General features: G+C 39.3%; 1 protein-coding gene across 1 annotated transcript; it reads left to right on the top strand.

Moving 5' to 3' along the window:
* Positions 1-560: 560 nt before the first annotated feature.
* Positions 561-22307, top strand: rad50 (RAD50 homolog, double strand break repair protein). The gene is made up of 28 exons (XM_035667099.1): positions 561-664; positions 1343-1480; positions 1731-1814; positions 2524-2675; positions 2799-2984; positions 3134-3338; positions 3516-3644; positions 4665-4830; positions 5123-5181; positions 5589-5723; positions 6305-6511; positions 6758-6940; positions 7133-7290; positions 7397-7572; positions 7891-8128; positions 9825-10014; positions 10317-10443; positions 11879-12072; positions 12499-12609; positions 12904-12996; positions 13159-13272; positions 13743-13870; positions 14049-14150; positions 14401-14523; positions 19617-19702; positions 19824-19966; positions 20187-20320; positions 21351-22307. Exons 2-28 carry the CDS (start codon positions 1352-1354, stop codon positions 21535-21537), a joined length of 3939 nt encoding a protein of 1312 aa, XP_035522992.1. The 5' UTR covers positions 561-664; positions 1343-1351; the 3' UTR covers positions 21538-22307.
* Positions 22308-22681: the final 374 nt, after the last annotated feature.

Raw genomic sequence — 22681 nt, 5'->3', positions numbered from 1 at the left:
AATTGAATTGAATTGAATATGATTGTGTAATACATAATTCATCTTCTGCAGCAGCTTATAAGATATTATATTTTAAATCTCAGTCAGAAAATAAGGGGTGGGATATAATTTGCACAAAAATCCTATTTTAGCACCTTGAACCTTTATCCATCCTTTTGGCATTGTTGTCCTAGTTCTACTGTATATTATATGTGAAGGAACAATTTTTGTGTTTTTGGTATGTTTTTCTTTTCTCTGTACTTGTGCTGTTTTTTGTTGCTGAACTGAACTGAATGTTACATATATAAAGAGTGAAACAGAAACTCACTGGTTGTAGTTTGCCAGTCCCCAAAGAAGAAGACTAAGCTGGTTGATCATAGAAAGGAATGAATAGAAGAAACTCTTCCAATTGTGTATTGGTAATTAATTCCTTTGGTGCAGTTAGTATAACGACCATTAAATAACTGAAGTCATTGTGTAAGAGGAGGTTCATTTCATGTGCGGACCACCCACTAACTCAGTGACAAATAAACAAACAGGATATCCGTCGAGTGGGAATTATCTATACGTTTTTATTCTATGTCCACGCTCCTAAACCCGGAAGTCAGAAGTCTCCGCTCTCACGTCACATTCCCCACAGCGCGAAAACTGTACTTTACCGTGTGAACCGTAAAAACACCGTGAGGTGAGTTGAATTCACAACACAAGCACGGCTGGAGACTATTTCTGCTAACGCACATTATCCTTTTGTCTTTGCTGCACGGAGGAATCGCTCTGTTGATCCTTGAGTTGTTAACTATTCACTTAAACACGGCAACGTTAACTGTTAGCTTGTAGCCTAATAACGTTGACAGGTAACACATTCAACGCAATAACATGAGGACATTCAAAGGCTTTAGATTGTTAAACACAGCAACCCCCTCTCTTAAAACACTAACTTGGTGTTTTTCTACATTTATTCTTTAACTTACAGAGACGCACGGAAAGTACTGACCAGTAATTCACTTTATATTATACTTATACGGTGCAGTTTATGACAAAACCAAGATCACATGTGGATGAATGTATAATATTATGTCATAGAGTTTCCAGTCGTTTTCAAGCCAAGCTGCTACACTATAAATAACAGTAGTATTAAAGCAAAATGAACTGCCTGCTGTGTTTAGTGGTCGACATAATGGTGGCTTGTTAGCAGAAACACAAAGTAGAATGTGTCTTTCAGTACTTTGTGATATATGGTAGGATGTATTGTTATGATCAATGTAAGTTAAAGTTAGTAACCTGAAAAGTGTTGCTTTGGCCTGTCCTGTTTCCATCGCTGCTGCTGATTTTAAGTTATATGTTCTCACTCTCTCTCTTTCAGAAAGCAAAGATGTCAAAGATAGACAAGATGAGCATCCTCGGGGTGAGGAGCTTTGGGATTGAGGATAAAGACAAACAGGTCATCTCTTTCTTCAATCCTCTGACTGTGCTGGTTGGACCCAACGGAGCAGGGAAAACGGTATGAGAACATGTTTTGACGAGGGCAAAGGTCAACTGTGAAGCGTGACCTGTAGAGAATGAACAAGAAAGTTGACAGTACAGCCTTGGAGATGACACATGCATTGGGATTAGGCTAGCTGATTTGTTCTCTTTTTTTCATATTCTGCAAGTAGCCACAGCAAAAGTTGGATAACATTTTTTAAAATGATAACTGCAAATCTCATGCTTTAATTCCTGTAAAATATGACTCTCTTATTTCTTGTTTTCAGACTATTATTGAGTGCCTGAAGTATGCAACATCAGGAGAACTTCCTCCTGGATCTAAAGGAGGTGCCTTTGTTCACGATCCAAAGGTGAGCTCGCTGTATTGCCACATGTATGTTAATCTGCATTTTGTGGATTAAAAATGGCTCAACACGCCCTCTACTGTTTTAAATTACCCTCTACGTTTTAAGACAAATGCTTTGATATAGTCGACAGTTTGGGGCGACTGTACGTCATAACCTTTATACAGACACACTCACATACCGGAGAGTTAGCCTCTCTGAGCTCAGCCACAACGCAGGTACCGCACAGAAACTTTTGCAAATGACCGTCAAAGTGCTTTGAGTGACTGTAAAAGCTCCAGCAGGCTCTCTGTGTTTCCAGCGCGGACATGGCGAGTCTGACAGCAGTTGCTCATTAGCTCTTGCTGTTTCTGCTACACTGCTGTGGTCAGTCTGTCAAATACTCCGGCCAGTGTCGAGGCCACGCTCCGTAAAGTCACTGTTCCGTACAAATCTCTGATGGATTTTTGAAATTACTGAGAGGGAGGCAGCTAGCAGAACTGAAGGGTGTAGTTACACTTTCCCCACACTATTACATGAAAAAAATAATGATGATCCAATTAAGGGATGAAAGTTAATTTGTATTTTCAGAAATGTCTCATAATCATTTTCTATCCTTGTTTAAGATCTCTATGGAACTAATTAAATGTACCAGAGCATTTACTTCAAGTCCCTGTGAGATGAGGATTACTCAGGCTATCTTTGTTAAAATAAATTCATGCTGTATGAATTCCAGGACGCCCATGAGACAGACGTGCGAGCACAGATTCGACTCTTGTTCACAGACGTGAACGGGGAGAAAGTGACTATCCATCGCTCCATGTCCTGCACTCAGAAGGCAAAGAACTACTCCTTTAAAAGCTTGGAGCAGGTTATTACTAGAATGAAGTAAGCCGCAGTCTAAAGTTTCTTTATTCATTTTTTGTCTAATATTGAAAGTTTTTTCCTGAGAGGATATTAATGTTACATGACCCCTTTTGTTACCCATGACCTCGATCATCATTCGTGCAGAGACGGCGAGAAGGTGAGCTTGTCATCAAAGTGCGGTGAACTGGATCGGGAGATGATTTCTTCACTGGGTGTGTCGAAGCCAGTGCTGAATAATGTCATCTTTTGTCACCAAGAAGAGTCAAACTGGCCACTCTGCGAGGGCAAAGCGCTCAAAGACAAGTTTGACTCCATCTTTGCCGCAACCAAGTAAAGCCAACTCATTCTTAAATGTTTGACAGTTTTTTCACATTACCTGAAATGAATCCTAAGCAAACGTAAAAATATAAACTTACATATGCCATTCAGATGTTTCCTGTACAAACTCTGTATTACTATCTCTTTGTGTTTCTCTACAGATATATCAAAGCTCTGGAGACAATGCGCCAGTTGCGTCTCAAACAGAGTCAAACAGTCAAAGAGTGTCAAGTGGAGCTGCGCTACCTGAAGATAAATAAGGAGAAAGCTCAGCAGATTAGAGAGACTGTGGCCACCAAGGAGGCTCAGCTGATGTCCTCTAAAGACAGCGTCCAGCAGATAGAGAACCAGATCGATCCACTGGAGGTTGGTTGATGATGTGTGTTTGTGTGTATATTTAAAGTCAATCTTACAGTGTAGGCATGTCTGAAGTATAACATTAGTGCCTCTTGTGTTATACATACAGTGAAAGTGCTGCCACTTATGTTATATATAACAGTAGTGCCCCGTATGTTATATATTAAGTTTTATAATAATTTACAGAACCGACTGATGGATATTGACATGAAACTGGGGAAAATTATGAAGCTGGACAATGACATCAAGGCTTTAGACAGCAGGAAGAAACAGATGGAGCAGGACAACAAGGAGCTGGAAGAAACAATGGAACAGGTAAATACATAGAAATATGCATCTGAAACGTTTGAAATGGAACTTAAATAGGAATGAGAGAAATGACTGAATAAAGATGGTATGAAACACTGATTCTAGCACCAACATCACTGATGTACTCATTCTCCACAGATACCAGTGATTGTGGGAGCGATACATGGGCTAAAATGTTTTGGGAAATCTGATAAGGGGTTTCTAAGACAATTAGGATGCATAGAAAAAGAGATAGAAAACGAAATGCGTGAACAAAGCTGATGAGGATAAAAAGAGGGAAACACAGCCAGCCTCTCTGTCTGCGGGGTTATTCAGCTAAACACCTGCTTAAAAAGACTCCAGACTCCACTCTGTATGTATCATTAACCTAAATGGGAAACTAATAGAAAGACTGCAGATGGTGAATGAGGTTGTTGTAAGTCTGTCAAGACAAGTCGATTCATCACGAGGCAGTATTGACATGAATGACTTTTATGGCTGTTGGATGTTGCTGCTCCTCTGCCTTGGTGCTTCTCAGTTGTGTTTGTGTCAGTGGTTGAAGAGTATTTGTTTATGTTTGGGAGAGAGAAAGCGACAGAGGTGAATTGTTAGTTTGATAACACGATGCTGACATTTTGTGTTTGTCAGAATTATGACCACAGTTACCGCTTGCTTGCTGTGGTTGTAGTCATTTGCTTCGCCCCCGGTGATAAAAAAAGGACTGAATAGTAGAGGTAGAGTGACTTGCACCATGAAGCATTTTCTGTTTGGTGCTTTCCAGCATTTAAACACATTTATAGAATTAGACAGTTTACTGTAGTTGCACTAATGCTGCACATGTAATGTTGTAATGATGCAGTGCTCTTACTGCATGCACTGTGGGTATATGCTGTTCTTTTATCCATGTCATTTTTTAATATTCATTGGTGCATATATTTTTATCACCAAAGGCCCCAATGAAGTCAAACCTCTGACCCTGTTGGTTTACTATGCTCCACTCATTGAGCTTCAGAGCCACACTAAGTCGGTGAACTGTGTACGTGGCAGGTGTTCCAGGGCTCAGATGAGCAGCTGCAGGAGATTTACCAGAACCACCAGAGGACGGTGAGGGAGAAGGAGCGGAGGCTGACAGAGTGCCAGAAGGAGCTGGAGAAAGCTGGTCGGGAGTGTCAGAGACTCAATAGAGTCAAGGCTGATCTCCTGGTGGAACAAGGTACACATACCAGCGGATGTACCAGGGTTACTAATCAACTCCACAAAACCCTTTTGTCTGAATTTAAAGCACACCTCACGCCCATGTGTATAAATAAATATATTCTATTGTTTTTGTTGCAACGTATTTTGATAGCATACATCCTTGACTATGAAGAATCAATCCTACAAACAAGTCCCAGAAGAACTACTCCAGCTTTAGAGGCTGTTCTTTCAAGAAAAAAGCAAAATAAACAGGTGCATAAAGAGAGTTATTTCCTGAAGACTGAACTCTCTGATCTCTCTTTTCCCAGGTCGTTTACAGCTGGAGGCTGACCGCCACACTCAAAGCATCAAGAGCCGGGATTCTCAGGTGAACACACTGTTAGCTGTTTGTTTGGAAGTGATGCACCTGCATTTTTGACGACATCTGGTTCTTGTTCCCATGAAGGCCAAATGTACTCATTCTGAGTCTCTTTGGACAAACGTTTTTGCAAAATTTATGTAATCTGAGGAGCAGGTGAACGCCATCATACACAGTCAACACTGACAGTTTTACAATTGGTCCGTTCATTTATCTAAATTTTATTACATATATAAAAAAACTAAAACTTTTAGTTGTTTGCAATATGTTAAAAATAACTTACAAAATGTAAGAAGAACGCCATTATTAAAATTTAGTGCATAGACTGTACCTAAAGATAAACAATTAACCATTTAAGACAAGATAAAGTATATATATATTTTAGTTAGTACTCACATACAGGATTTCTTTTTCAGGTTCGCTCTTTGTCATCCTATCTGGAGATGGAGGGTTACGACCGACCGCCCTTCACAACTCTTCAGCTTGAGAGCTTTCATAGTCACGTCACACAGAGACTGGAGCAGGAAAAAGGAACAGTCAGTCAGGTTATGGTAAGAAATGCTCATTTTGATTTCTGAAAACAACCAAAAAGTCACTGTACGTATCCTCCTCATGCTGTATATGATATTTAATACACAGACACTATGTGGCTTTTATCAGTCAGGGTTCAACGGGTTCTGTAGTACAACAGATGGCGTCCCTATACAGGCTACAGTAGGTGATAACAAACTAAGAAAACGCCTAGACAGGAGATGAATTCATTGTTGGGCATATCTCTTAAGACCTGATAGAAAATAAACACAAGGAATTGCTTGAAAGCACATAGTTAGGTATTACGATGGATTGCATGTGATTCAGAATTGATTCCAAGTCGAACAGGTAAGAGGTTTAAAACTTGGGAAAGGTAACTATGTTATAGTGGGAGCTTTTAAAGGAAATCAATTAATAAAATGATTACACATACACACACCAGGTGTGTTGGCTTGACGAACCGTGTGATGAAAAAAACTGGTGTGTGATAATTTCATTGTTAATACTATTAAACAGTTGTGTTATTTTACATTTTGTAAAAACTTTAATTCTAACTGCATGATTGTGATCCCTGATTCCTTCTCTTATTCTGTCCACTCAGGCGGATCTGCAGGAAAAGGAGCAGCAGAAGCAACAGTCCATTGATGAAATGAGGGACAAGAAGACTGGTCTGGAGAGAACTGTGGAGTTGAAGAGAGACCTGCAGGGTAAGAAGCAGCAGGAACTGAGGAACGTCAGGACAGAGCTGCAGAGGCTCGAGGGTTCGTCCAGCCGACTGCAAGAACTGGAGAATGAACTGGCTAAAGTGGTGAGTATTCACTATTAGATTATGTGGTGTGACAGCATGTTATTAAAGATTATTTGTATTCATTTTTTAGTTCATATTTTATGTATTTTTTACAATAAGTTTTTCTCTTGAATGACACTTGCAAGTGGCAAGATAAACTGAATTCTTTATAAAATACAACTCATACATAACATACAGCTGCCTTATATCCTTAAGTGCCACGTCCTCTGATTGCTGTACTTTGTGTGTGTGTGTGTTGTCTTCTAGGAGCGTGAGCTGCAGAGCGCGGTTCAGAGCTCCAATGTGGAGGAGCTGAAGGCCGAGGTCGAAGAGCTTCAGAGAGAAAAGGCTGAACTTGACCGCACACAGAGACAGCTTGACAAAGAGATGGAGATGCTCAACACACACACCACCGCACGCACGCAGATGGACATGTTGAAAAGGGACAAGGTAAGGTGTCTGTCTTTCCCTCCCTAAGTAAAACTTTGTGACCTTTGCTGTTGGTAATTTAACCCTGTGTGTTAATCTCCTCTCTCTGCTTTTCCTCTTCCCTTCTTCATCTTTCCCCTTCTTCCTTACCTTCTCCCGTCATATGTCTTTCTCTGTCGGTTCTCCTCTCACTTTTCCTCTGCGTTTCTCCAGACAGAGAAGGAGGAGCAGGTACGCAAGATCAAGTCTCGGCACAGCGAAGATCTGGTGTCATTGCTTGGCCACTTTCCCAACAAGAAAGAGTTGGAGGACTGGATCTATGCAAAGTCTAAGGAAATCAACGGAACCAGGGACAGACTTTCCAAACTCAAGTTAGTAAGATTTATGTACATGAAGGCTCACACATAAAAGAAAATGTGACCCAAAAAATCACTTTCTGTGGCACTGATTTATATGATGATTTTTTATAACTCTTAGTAAGGATCTGGCATCAAGTGAGCAGAATAAAAACCACATCACTGCTGAGGTACGGAAGAAGGAGCAGCAGTTAGCCAACGACCAAGAGAAGTTTTTCAATGTGTGTGGCAGTCAAGATTTGGAGCAGGACCTGGGCAAACTTCAAGAAGATCTGGAGAAGATATCCAAACAGAGAGGTAAATGCTCTGAAATATAAATTAGAAGAAGCTTCTTGGCATTAACACTAACAGTAGTCTTGACCTGGAGAAGATCTTCATACAGAGACACCTTGTAATCACATTCGATTGCATCTAGTTTTAGTATTGGAATCATGGATCTATATGCTTTGAGTAAAACAACATAAGGGCTGATTACTGTACTGTGTAACAGATGCAGGTAAAAAAGCAGTTGAAGTCATGCATGTACTCATTTTAATCTCATAGTCATGGTGATAGAAGTCTTATAAATGAAGATATGATACATGTGTTCTCTCTCCTCCACCTCTGTTTTCATAGCCATGCTAGCTGGAGCCACAGCAGTGTACACCCAGTTCATCAGTCAGCTGACAGAGGAGAGAGAGCCCTGCTGCCCTGTGTGCCAGCGGACGTTCCCCTCAGAGCCTGATCTACAGGAAGTTATCAGTGACATGCAGTCCAAACTACGCCTGGTGCCAGACAAGCTGAAAAACACAGAGCAGGACCTGAAGAGGAAGGAGAGGAAGAGAGATGACATGATTTCTCTCAGACCTGTCAGGTATGGAGAAAGCTAGCTGGGGCAAGACAGAGGTTGCGTAATGGTGTAACAAGTGTACTGGTCTCTTGGGAAATATCAAAGAATTAAATCTACCAGAGGGCTGCAGCTAAGAACGCTAGTATGCTTTAAACAAAGTGCTTGTCAGATTGTTAGTGAGAAAATACGGAGAATTTGAACTTCTCTCACAAGATAAATCCAGGAGTCTTAGAAAGGCGTTCATATGTCAAGTGTGTTCAAGATTGTGGAACATCTGTCGTGTCCATAAATACATTTGAAAATCCACTTGAGCATAATCTTTATTAGTGGATATGGTTTCCCATTTGCACTAGAGTACATAAATTACAGATGGCGAAAGACAATTAAAATGCTAAACTAAGACTGTCAACATCACTGCTGTATTCATCCAGTCATCATAACACACAACAGACTGTAGACTTGCTAGTCACCCTAAAAATAGATATTCAGCTTTAATCTGCTGTGTTTATTCAAGCAGCATGGCATGCATAGAAAAGAGGATGAGTTCTCTCCAGGCCGCTGGGCCTGTGTACCGCAAGATTGTTATAGTGAATTTGATTCATGAAAATTAATAAATGACCATGAAAAAAACATGAAGGACAAATATAGAATTCCTTTTTTATTACTGAAGCTGTTTTTGGAATCTAAATAAGACTGCTACTGCTGTTTAGATAATTCAGAATTTATTTTCATAGTTTTCCATAACTTGTTTCATAACCTCCTTTCTGGCTAATCTTGTGCATTTGTGTCACTTGGTGATTGGCCTCTTTACTCCTTTCACACTTAGCATATACATACACTGTGTATTTACAAATCATCATTGTAGCATTTATTGGTGTGTGTTTTTTAGATTAGGAGTGTAAAAAGCTTTTCTTTTTTCTCCTTCCATGTGTTTGATAAAGAGAGTAGAGCACAGGTTTTATGACATCTACCCCACTAGATGGAGCTAGATTCTCTAGTTCTCTCTGACTTCTCATGATCTGAGCAGAACCCAACCGCTGAGAATGTAGCAACCTAGCAGCTTCTCTCTTTATTCTTTAATAAAGAAACCTTTTAGCAAGTGTGATGCTATTCAGAGCAATTGAGGTAATTGAAACCACAGAGAAAAGATGATTCAGAAGGAACAAATGTCCAAAGTACAACAAATAAATACACATTTAATTGATAGACTCCCCACAAATTTCTTCAACCAAATCATATTTTTGGGTCTATTGTATAGTAAGATATCGTAACCTCAAGTTAAACTTCAAATGTTGTGTTTTACACAAGAATTTTTTCACAAGATCCTGTTTGTCTTGTGGATTTCGTCAGCAACTCAAAGGACCTTTATTTTAGGAATATTATTTAATCCTACTGCTTTTCCAGGGTTAAGAATTAACCTTAAATAGTTTAAGGATTACCATTTTTTAAAATAAGGATACGGATTCATGGGCTTTTCTAAAAAACAGAATGACAAAGAAATTTCATATACAATCGATTGACTTTGAGTGTGAATAGGAGACCCTCTTATAGTTTAATTTGGCTTGAAACCTTCAAATTCCAGGATCATTATGTTTTATTGGAAGTTTTTGCACACGTACTGTCAAAGTATCTGTATGTGTTGAAACATATTGCGTGACAAATTCCAAGAGAAGGTTTATTCTCCGCTCAAAGTATATTTCTATTCCCTCACTTCATCCAGGCAATCCATCGTACAGTTTCAGGAAAAGGAGTTGCCGGAGTTGAGAAACCGCCTGCAGACTGTGAACAGGGAAATTGAGAGGCTGAAGGGTGATGTGGAGGAGCAGGAGACTCTGCTTGGTACCCTGATGTCAGAAGAGGAAACAGCCAAGGCCTGCCTGCAGGACATATCTCTCATGGACAGATACCTGGTACCATCCTCCTGTCTGTCTCACTGTTTTTGGCCACCTCAGTCTCTTTCCATCCTGTACACTGTACCCTGCCTGAGTCTTTTCTCTCTTTTTCCTTTACCACCCTAGTCCATTTCTTCTTCCTCCAGATAAAGAATTTTGTCATTTTCTCAGATGTCCTGATATGAATTGCTGCAGCATTGAACAAGAAAAGTGATAAAATTGCCATTTAAGTTGTGACACTGAAAGTTATATACACCCCATTCCCCCACTTGTCTTTCTTCACTTTCTTAATGTGTTTTTTTTTTTTTTTTTCATTCCAGATGGACCTTAAAGAGGTGGAGAGGAAAATAGCTCAACATGCAGCCAAACTCCAGGGAGTAGACCTGACCAGAACCATCCAGCAAGTCAGTCAGGAGAAACAAGAAACTCAGCACAAGCTAGACACAAGTAAGATGACATCATACACCCACTTAGAGGGAAATTCCATTTTCTTACAGTTTGGGTCTGATGTTACAGTTTTGTCACCACAGTTATTTTGCTCATCTTTAATTGCTGAGATATGTGGGCCGAAGGTATCAGACAGCTTAACAATGCAGTACACAGGGCAAGCCATATTTACTTATCATAACCTTTAAATTTAAAGATGAATAATCATCTCTTATCTAATCATCTCATTCGCTCTGTAAGTCCAACAAACTTTACTTATTTCAAAGCTGTGCAGTGGTTTGTTTGTGCAGCGATAGATTTTCTAACTGATGAAGTTGTTTCAAGAATCTGTTAGATACACACAGACACAAACATACCCGGAGACACAAGCGTAGGATAATACCAGGACAAGCTTGGCTTTGCTTGCCTAAACCTTGTTAATCAATTGTAATATCTGTGATAAACTCTTTGTACAGCAGTGTTTCAGGGGAAACCGGCATTGACAGACATTACCTGAAAAAAATTATTATTATTATATCTAAGGTTGTCATTAATTAATAGGGTGGAAAAACACCGGTAAACCCCTCGAGGAATGTTTGTTTTCCAGTTAAATCGGTACACTTTTATTCCCAGTTGTGTCATTGTCCTCAAAACAACACATGATAAAACCTTTTTTTGTTTTTTGGCTTTAGCTGCAAAGTTTTACAAATAACGCTCTGTTGCCAGTTTATTAGATACACCTAGCTAAAACTATTGCAGTCTAATATAACAGTCCTGACATAAATCCTACATTCATGAAGGCTTTGGTTATTCTAGAAGATGTAGTTTATGATGCTGTTGAATTGCATTGCTTTTTCTATTGACAGGTGTTTCTATTCTATCAGTTGTACACCTCATTTAAACCGATGGGGGCAGACTAAATAACAGCAAATATCCTACAACATTGTCATAAAGTTAAATCAGAACTTTTCTAAAAGAGTTTCAACAGTTGTATTAAACTGCATTTAGCTATGTGTACCTAACTCACAGCTAAGTATAAAGCTTGCTTCAAAAATAGGCTTAATATCTCAGCAATGTGGATGTACATTACCTTTGTAGACCATTTAGTTGACAGTAGGTTCAGAATTAGAGGAATTGTGTTTTGCCTATCTTCTAAACCGCTACCAGTTATTTTGTCATTCACAGTAAATAAGTCAACTTGAAAGCATGCTTAAAATGGGTAATCAAAGTGAGCAGCATGTTTTCATTATTTTCATTATTAACATTGCTTAACATCACTGTTATGTGACAACACAGTTGAGAGCAGTGACTGACTAAAGATCACTTGTTTGTTGTTTATGCACAGCTGCACATTACTGACTTCACATCAGGAGTGGAAGAGGGAATATAGTTGAAGAAAATATTTTTTTTTGTAAGTCTTTTTATCTGCCTGTGTGCAACTTTTGTGTCCACGCAGCCTCCAGCAAGATGGAGCTGAAGCGTAAGCTGATCCAGGACCAGCAGGATCAAATTCAGATGCTGAAAAGTGCTGTGAATGAGACAAGAGCTGAGAAACTCCAGCTGAGCAGTGATATGCAAAAACAGCAGCAGCTGGAGGAGCAGTGTGTCGAGTTCACCACTGAAATACAGGCCTTAACGAGAGACATCAGGGTACAGTTTATTGTTTTTGTTTATGTAAGCTACTTCTTGGGAGATGCTGATGCTGTGAATTCCTGTAGCTCACACGAAAATATGTAGGACACAAGATTTTATGGAATTTTAAATTTTTCATGTTTTGAAGTTCAAGCTCACAACCTAAACCTGTCAATGAGATTCCAGTGCAAATTTTGCATGTTATATATTTTCTGTTAGCCTGAACATTTGTGTTCCATACACAGACCTATTTCCTCATATACATGCAGTATAATTTGGTATATTTTTACTGTTCACGTCCTGCATTGATGCACTTATATCTCGATGCCATGTACATGTTCACAGTAAAATAATCCTTTATCTCTGTGTGTAGTAAGAAAACAAAGTATGTGCTCTATAAATATTCCATGTCTTTTCTTTTCCTCTCACGTTATGTCTAACAAGGAAGCAAAGGAACAGCTGTCGCCTTTGTCTGCTGCTCTGGACAAGCTACAACAAGAGAAGCAGGAGCTGGTGGAGCGCAAGAGGCAGAGGCAGGATGAGGGGCAGGAGAAGGTGGGCACATTATCACTTCTGTCTTTCTCTCACTGTACTGTAAATTCTGCACAAACTGTTATTTCAGTCACATCTCCTCGTTGTCTCTTTCCTCTTCCTCTATTTTTGCTTGGCTGGCAAATGCTGAAGATGGGCCTTTTCTGTGCTTCCTAATACAGAAAAAAAGATTAATATTCAACCATGAGTCAACATCATTTCAAAAACCCTAGATAGTTGATACCATAGATAAAACATCTTCTGCTAGATATGATTAATCTTAATCATGCCATCATTCTAAAACTTTGTCACTGACAGATCAACGCCATTAAAGAGAAAGTGAAGAATATTGCCACCTTGGAAGGAGAAATCACCAAATATGTCAATGACGGCAAAGACGAGTACAAAGAGGTAACATGTCTGCCACTATCACACTTGATGCATCAGTGTTTCTGATTCCTCTGTGGGTCGTTACATACTTATCATTAAAGATGAGACGTATGCTACCTTCCTTCACACTGAAACACCAGCTTTCCTATGTATTGAACAACTTTATTGACATTGTTGTTGCAGCAAAAAGAGTCTGAGCTTCAAGAAACCAACACTCAGCTCCACGAGGCCGAGAAGAATAAAGAGAAGATCAACAAGGAGATGGGAAACATCCGGCAGGACATAGACACTCAAAAGGTACAGTTTCCAGAGTCATGATTGTCTTTATTCTCATATTTCTGTCTCTTGTCCCCTACTTTTTAAAGAACGTTCATACCATCATTGCAAAGGAGGTGCAAATAGGGTGCAAATAAGGCCTTAGCTATCTACTTCTACCAGCACAGTATTTCTGACACAGCTTCATCTAAATACAAGTTTATTGGAGAAGTGAAGCACTCTTAAAGGGTAAAAACTCCAGCAACACATGAAGCATTAAAAACAACTTTATCGACAGGCCACTGTTTTCACTTGTGGTCTTCATCAGTGTTGCCCCTGAACACCTACCCAGCTCCTTTACTCTTCTTTGTTCTGTTCTTTGTTTTCATGGCCATTTAATCACACCACAGTATACATGTAAGCTGTGCATTGTGGGAACCTCTGGGGACATGCCATGTAGTTGCAAAACACTTTTGTTAGTAGTTAATACATTTTTAACTTCTCTATCTTAGGTCCAGGAGCGCTGGTTGCAGGACAACCTGACCTTGAGAAAGCGCGTTGAGGAGTTGAAGGAGGTTGTGGCTAAACACGAGGCTCTTATGAAAGACATGGGCAACATGCAAGTCATGCAGCTACGCCAGTAAGAGCAATACAACATTATAAATAATGTGTAAGATCAAAAGTTATAAAACCTAACCAAGCTGCACGGAAGCCCAATCTTTTACCTTGAATGTGTAAGGTTACTTATGGTCAGGCTGGTTCTAATATTAGAAATTGGCCGCAATGTTTTCACCTTGTCGCTTACTGTGGTTGTCCAGAGAACGACGTGAAGCAGAACGCAAGGTGGAAGACCTGAAGAAGAACCGCAGTATTGCACTGGGTCGTCAAAAAGGCTTTGAGGAAGAGATACTGCATTACAGGTGAGATAAGCAGATCAAAGGCAGTACAGAGTTGAACTGAATTCAGCTGAAAATGCTTTTTTTTTTTTTTACTAGTCTAGTAGCTAAGGCTGACCTATATCAGTGCACCTGTAGTGCTGAGAAAAATTATTTCCCATTAACATTTGCATCACTTAATAATAATGCAGGAGAAACACAGGTAATTGTTTCACTGGTTTAATGTGACCTTTTTTTTTTAATGAATTGAACTTGTTTTTTGAATTCCTTGCAGAAAAGAGCTGCGGGAAGATCAGTATGACAAAGCTGATGAGCGCTACAAAAACAAGATGATCACAATGAGGACCACGGAGCTGGTCATTAAAGACCTGGATCTCTACTACAAGGCCCTTGACCAGTAAGTGTTGTAATGTTTTGTATGAACCATTACATAAAACAACAGTAGACATACTGTATATTTGTTTGTACTAGAGTTGTTAAATGGTATTTCAAAATACTTAAAACATGTGTACTTCTACAGTAGGTCTTAGAGGGTGCCCAAAATGTTAGTCAGTTGATATATTTTTTTATCCTTTAAAAACACATTAAACATGTACACATACTGTATATTGCACCCTACACCAAACAGCCTGCTTCCACCACAGTGGGAATTCTTAGGAAAACAGCTCTGGGGAAAATACAAAAATGCTGTCAAATATTCATTCATCTAGTATAAAAAACAGCTCTTAAAAAGATCTATCCAATTGCAAAGATGCACACAAATGCAGAATAAAAGTTTATAGAAAAAAATAATAGAGAACATCTACTTTTATCATTTGATTCTGTTCATGATATAGCCTAAAAGTAGGTAGTAGTGTTGGTAGGATTTAGTTTCAACATCAGCACATCCGTATAATGATCTTATGTAGTTTTCCTGTTATGAGACATACATCCGTTGTCTTCCTTATCAGGCTCTTTTGATATTAGATCAAGTCCACCGCAGCTCTTTAAGGGGCTTTAGGTAGAACGTCAGCTTCCCTTATGGTGGGAATTTGAACATCGATGTGAATTCTCTTGAAATTTATTTTTTAGTCAGTAGCATCGGGGCTTGAGAAATCTTTCTACGTACAGTAAAACATTTGACTCTTACTAATTACTAGTGCATCGAGAAGGTTTTGGTTTTTAACCTCCCGACCGGCTGGGGCTTTTCTATGTGGAGCTTGAATGTTAAACTCATTTCAAACACATCATGTCAGCATTTTAACTGAATCTCTAAATTTAGACCTTGAGGCTAATGGTGCCTCAAGCGGCTGCAGTGCAGAGCTGTCGGTCGTTAACATAAAGCTAACTTATCTCAATTACACATCATCAGTAAGAGATCAAAACACAGTGAGAGATGACTCACCAGTTTGTGATTTGTCATAACTGGTATGAAGCTGTGATTAATAAATAGAATGTGTGTCAATCAATGTGTTTTGATTACATTTAGAATATTATTGCATGATGTCCAGTGTGCCAAAAATTGTAATAATTTAAAAGATTTCAGCTAAATTGATTAAATTATTATTATATTGATAGCTATAGAAAACTAAGCACATTTTCTTTAACTTGTTTATAAAAACGTACATACTTGTAAAATCATAATGTACTTAATACTATGTAGACCGCAAATACAGCCCTGAAGCTTCATTTTTAGGAAAAGTAATTGCAGTTTTAATTGCAGTCACAATAGAAATAGGATAAATAGATATTTTCCTTAAATCCATGAGCCCTGCTACATTTCATGACCCAAACTAATGCATAAAGTGTGCTGCAGGCATCTAGACGGTTACAGATTCAGCTAGTTCCTAGGACTTGTAGAATTTATCAAAAGCAAAGCAGTGACGACATTTGTGGTAAAGGGATTACATGTCTCTGCAGCAGTTGACTGTCCTTTGTGTAGGTGGGCCCATGCAGTGAGACACGTCAGTAGTTAAACTCTCTTATCTTCCGACACACAATGCACTCAATGCAAAGTGTGTAGCTGTAGTGTTGTTTTGGATTTAACATTCTCTTCATACGTATAACTTATAACTTAAAATCTACAACGATGTGTGCTGGAGACAGCTTCACAAATGTTCTGCTGCTTTTCTTTTTAATATATGATTGTAAACGGAACCACTTTGGGTTTTGGACTATTGGTCAGATAACGCATCACATTTTAATTAATTATATAATAATAATTTATATACAATGATTGCTATTTTTCATTATGTACTGACATTGCTAATCAATGATGATTAAGTGAGGAAAATAATTAAAAGAATTATTATTATCAGATCATTATTCTGAATATAAAAAGATGAGTTAATTTGCCTGTAGAAATGTTTTGAGAAAATAAATCCAACCCAATGCTATGCTAATCTTCCGAGTACAAGACTTATCGTCGAATATCGGGTTTGTTTCCTAGAAACATGAGAGCTGCTATCATTGGCATCATGGTAATGTGGCACCTAGTTTCCATTTGCAGTGTTTTTTTTGGGTGATAAAAATGTGCAATTCATTGAAAAATGATTAGCAGGGTAGCAAAGCGCATACAAATTTTGAATATTTGTACTGGAGGAGTATTAATTTCAACACTTCAATTGCAAATAAAGAACTAATAGGTTACAAGTTTGTAAGTTCTTGAATCAGGGCGTAAGGCCTTTTTCTTATTATGCTTTTTCAGTGGTTTCTGAGATTCATCCCTTTGTGTCCTTTATCCTTTAATTTAAATCTATCCAAAATCAATACATAGTCATAATGGCAAACCATTTTTATTGTTTTTTGAAGTCTGACAGTGACACTTACTGAGGATGAAAGGCATAAGTGAGCCCTCTCTAAGGACGTGTGAGGTCACCATCTCAGATACCATCTGAGAAGTGAGCAGAAGCATCATTTACCCATATGTGTGGGTTAGTTAAGGCATCAGTGTCTGCACTTTTATCAAGATTGAAAGCATTAGCAGCCTTTCAGCAGACCATACATCCAGGTCACAGTTTCTGTCTGAATACACAGAAAAGGTTTTCATGGTGAGATGTTTTGATTCAGGAGTGGAATATGAAACTTCCCCTGTCACTTTGCAACAAATTGTTGAGTGTGCATAATAGGTTAAAATCTTGAATCTGTGACTGTCAAGTACCCATAATCTTTGTTTCATTCGAGTGAATAGTGTACCTTCACGTTGTTGCTGTCATCATAATAAATCATGTTGCCGTGATTTTTAAACATATTCAAAGATCAAAGACAAAAAAAGAATCTCAACTGAATGCTCTAGATGTCCTGGTGACTGCCTGTAAACAAATTATAACAAAATAATGGCTGTGAAAACTTGAGCAATAGACAGGCATCCCGCTTTCTGTCTAAAATAAATATTTTATTAGACTAATTTCACACAATTTCATACGAGTGTTGCAGCTATCCATATATTCCACGTGACATTGAAACAGAATCCATGTTAGAATTAAAGCTCAAGTACATTAGAGAACTGAAAGTATCTTGAAGCAGGTCTACCGGGTTAGAAAGCAGTCACTGTAGGTTTGTGAGCCAAAAAGTGTCTCTGGTGTTTCAGAATGTCTATTCTTCTTTAATATGGTCACAAAAAATGTAGTCATTTGAGGTCAAGAACATTGAACTGCCATCTGGTTTTTGCAGTAAACTGGTTATCAGACTGATCGGATCTGTCTGATGCAGTATGTAACCCGGTGGACTCACCTAACCCCACATCCTAATGCTGTTATAAAGCTGTCTCAGTACTGTGATGGCCCTGCTTATGTCTGTCTGTGTGCCCTGTCACTCATGGTGTGTGTTTTTTCATCTTGGAGGTGCCAGGGTTGCTGATTGAGCATATCCAATCCGATCTGGAGCACTTGGGCCCGGTGCTTGCCGGATATAAAAGCTCTAGCTTCCAGCATTGCCCTCTCTTTCTCTCTCTTTACTCCACAACACCTCGTCTTACACTCAAACTCGTCCACACGAACACCACTGACATTACAGACGAACACATCTCATGTTTCAGTATGCGTTTTTTGTGTTGGCCTGATGCAGATTGGCTCTGCTGCTCCAGTGCGTCCTCACGGTTAAAGGCGCAGGAAGCGTATTTGTCCTGGAGCCCGGAAGATAGCTCTAGCTACGCCAAAATAGTCTATGCTTAAGGCTTATAAGCTTGTGCCGGAGGCGTATTGGCAGAGGTTCAGGTCTTGGGAGAGGAGAAATGGTCAGTCGTATGTTGAATCTGGAGTCCAACCTCAGCACATGGGGTGCCAGCTCCACCAGGCGAACCACCAGGGTGCCCCAGGATGATATCTTTTAATTGCTAGTATGAATGGGCGGAATGATACAATTTTTTATTTAATCCTAATTCAGTATTCTTTAAAAATATCAAATAAAAAGAGAGAGAGAGTTTTGACTTTTTATTATCTCAAATATAAAATTACTCTAGTCTTCTGTTTAAGACCAAGTTATATTATATTTTTGTTTCTTTGACACTCATGCAGTAGCAAGTCAGTTAGTTTCTTCCTTTCTTCATGGTTAGTGTATTTATCCACCATATATGGGCTTTAGAAGAAGCGCTGCCGGTTATACTTTTATCACTCTTACAAACCACATTAGAGCTTCTCATCTGTTTGGTAGATTATAGTCAAAAGCCTTCTTGGTATTCCGGAAAACAACATCCAGTTGGCTGCCTTTATCTCTTAATGTCTTTATATCTTTATATCTATATTACATGGATTTAGTAAATAAAGAAATTGCTGTCGCTCATCATTTTGTTAGCAAATGATCATAAAGCAACGTTTGGTTGGAAGTCAGCCTAGCCATATGCATAACTTACCATGATTGTTATCCATCTCTGTCAGTTTGAGTTCATAGAACTTCCCTTCATGCATGCATACCAGTTTGCACACTATGTTGCAAATGGCATATGTTCAATGAACCAGTCCAGAGTTTAATCTGCCATGTGCTCTTGTCCAGCACCAGGTCACGTCTCTGTGCTCCCCTTTTCAACTGGGATGTCCAGCATGAATACTGGTTTCCTTTACGCAGCCCTATTGCACCAGGACACAAGTGACACAAAATGTTACTGTTGGATAAGTAATGGCAATATACTTGAGCAAGCACAGAAACAGGAAATGCTTACCTTTTTGGGCCCAGTGAGTGTGTATTATATATAAATATTTAAGGGCCGTTTGATGTACACTTGGCTATTTACAGCTCTCAAACGTGAGCCTGCTACTGCCTTTAGCTTATCACCAGATTGTCAAAACGTGAATGACACCTGGGTAAAGTGGGATTGTAGCGTAGGTGTAACAGCGCCAGACAGGAGGATAATCACAATCCTTATCCCGTCACTTTAAATATACCTATACAAACCCTTGCTTCAAAAATGCACAACATAAAAAGAAAACACAATCCATCAATTTAGTTTCTATGTCTAGTAGATTCCTGGCTTTTGGGAAGGGAAACATACCTTTGTTTTCTTTTTATTCTCTTCAGAACCATCATGAAGTTCCACAGCATGAAGATGGATGAAATCAACAAGATTATCAGAGACCTATGGCGGAGCACCTACAGGGGTCAAGGTGCATCCACTTGAAATAAAATTGTGTTACAAATACAGTTATTTGTATGTACATAGTTCTCCTCCTTAATTCCTCCCTCTCTCTGTGTTTTCATCACTCCCTCTTGCCCCCTCCCCTCCAGATATTGAGTATGTGGAGATCAGGTCGGATGTGGACGAAAACTCGTCTGCTGGAGTGAGGCGGAGGGTTTACAACTACAGAGTAGTTATGGTGAAAGGAGACACAGCTTTGGATATGAGAGGACGCTGCAGTGCCGGTCAGAAGGTACCAGAAAAGTATTTCTATATTAGCACATACAGTGTATCACATGAAACTGCTGCATATGTGTTCTAAAAATACAGTATGAGTATAAGGATGGTGTAAGCAAGTGGAAAACAAACAAATCAGTAACTGGGTAGAAATCTAGGTCATGTGGATTTTTGTTACATTAATTAATTCCAGTTTTTATTTGTATTAATTAATTTATTTTCAAATGTGCCTCTAGGTGTTGGCATCCCTTATCATCCGTCTCGCTCTGGCAGAGACTTTCTGTCTGAACTGTGGGATCCTGGCCCTGGATGAGCCCACAACCAACCTAGACCGAGACAACATTGAGTCACTGGCACACGCCCTCGTAGAGTCAGTACACACACGCATGTTTTTTTTACCTCTAAACTTGCTTCACCCAAACCCTAATCTTGACTGACTGTCATATCAACACACCATAACTCCAACTCTTACCCAGAAACCTGTAGCCTCTAAGGTGTCTAACATTACGATGATCTATTGACAGAAATTGAATATAATATTCATAGCTATGTTTTCATTACTGTATGATCACCTGTGAATAGGAATCATTGTCTTAATTTCCTTAGAAAGCCATTTCCTGCAACAAAACATGTCACTGAAAACATTTTAAAACAAGTGAGGATGTTTTTTTTAAATCTCCTGACTGGAGTCCTGCACGGGTCCAGTTTGCCAACGAGTACCCGACCACACACCCCCAAAGCTCAACACGAACCAACCCGTTACCCACCATCAAATCAATCTAAATCAATTCCATACCCATCCCAACCCAACCCATTAATATATGACCTGACCTGACCCGACGTGACATCAAACAAGGGCTCGCAGCTGCTGCTGCACAAGCAAAATGCAAAAGGCTGCTTTTATGTGGACATGTTGCTATAAACACCTCTGGGAAGATGAATTACAGACTAGGAAGTCCAGACACTGTACAACTGTTGATACTCTAAGAACTGTATAACTCTGAGACATTATCAGCGACAATAACTTCCTTCACCACCAAGCTTGAGCTGCACATGGTGTGTGGCTATTTCATTGGCAGACTTCACAGTGCTGCGGCAAAGGTTGAGCTAGGAACAAATGTTTTGCCAGAGCCTTCTGCACCAACAGAGACTGTCTTATTAAGCAGCAGTTATATTAGAACGGGAGAAAATAAGATAAGAAAATACCGTGTTGCTCTTTTTCCGACTTCTCTAAGAGTTTGACTATGCTATATGGTTTGTTGATCTGGTTTGCCTGTGATAGACGGTGATAGATAGTTCATTCAATCCCCTGGCCTGCATTTTTTTGAAAGTGCCAAAGTCACCCAAACAGTTTCCCAACGACGACTGTATGAATTTGGTGTACTTCTTTATCTCCCCAGAATCATCAAGAGTCGCTCTCGCCAGCGAAACTTCCAGCTGCTGATCATCACCCACGACGAGGACTTTGTGGAGCTGCTGGGGCGGTCCAGCTACATCGAGCACTTCTACCGCATCCGTAAGAACCAGGACCAGAACTCTGAGATCACAAAGTGCAGCATCACCTCCCTATCGTCCTATCTGCACTGAAAGGACAATGACTCTTTGAACTCCTTTGGAAATGCACAGTAATCTTTGGTCCACTTGATTTCATTGTGTTCTGGAAAAGTCAATGTTCAATTGATTTAGTTTAAAAACTAATAGTACAATATGTCAGGGGTTTTTTGAAGCATCCTTCTATTAACTGGTCAGACAGTTAACTTTATACTGGCAAATAACTACAATCTGCAACTCAGCCTTGCCAGGGCAATCTCTGTCCTGTCTTTTTCTCTGTCCAACTGTAAAGAGATTTCAAGGAACTCTTTGGAAGTGTACTGTGTTAATAATGTTACTTAAAGTACCCCGAACTTAATTTGTGCTCTACACTATATTACATCCTGTGCTCTGCCAAAAAAAGCACTAGAAAGGTGAAGCGTCTGCAAATATTTCATAAATCCAGTACTTCCCAAATGTACCCTGTGATCTGTCCTTTGTTTAAAGCTTCTTTGGATGACATTACAAATCAAAACCCTCTTAACTCAGACTGAAAGTAATGATCCTAATCAATAGCATGAACAGCTTCCATGCTACGGATCAAGACTATTTTTTTTTTTTTTATATTGTTATGTTAAGACTTGCACTGGTGTTTGTAGTCTGTACAAAGTGGCCAGTGGCTATACGATGGCCGGCAGTGTAAACAGAAGGATCTGTTCTTCTTAAAAAAACAAATCAGGGCAATATTGTAGTGTGCAGTTATATTTCTATTTTTGCCACTTTGTGAACTCGTAATGTTCTGTCATTAAATTTCTTTGTGAAGAACATGGGCTGTTTCTCTTTTCCTTTTTTTTTTTTTTTACTTGTATCTCCGCAAACCTCACAGATTCAGTTCAGAGAAACATTGCTCAGTTTTGGTGAAATTGCTTGTCGACTGCAGCTTTATCAAACAAATCTTATCTCTCAAACATTGCAGACTCATTGCATTTTTTTTTTTTTTTTTGTAATGAGGGAAAAAAACACAGGCGTGGGCAAAGCAGTATAAAGGTAGAGCTCAGCCAGAACTAGAACAAGCATCCAGCTGACAACTGAGTGATCAATTCAAGGACTTCTTGAAATAGCTTCTTCCAAAGGTCGACAGCCAAACAAACTGATCGCGAAGATGGGGATGCTTCTGCTGGTTTCAGCTGTGGTGCTGCTC

This window comes from Morone saxatilis, unplaced genomic scaffold (assembly GCF_004916995.1).
Source record: "Morone saxatilis isolate NCDOM2014 unplaced genomic scaffold, NCSU_SB_2.0 Contig20, whole genome shotgun sequence".
Lineage (NCBI taxonomy): Eukaryota > Metazoa > Chordata > Actinopteri > Moronidae > Morone > Morone saxatilis.
This window is presented reverse-complemented; position numbering and strand designations above follow the sequence as displayed.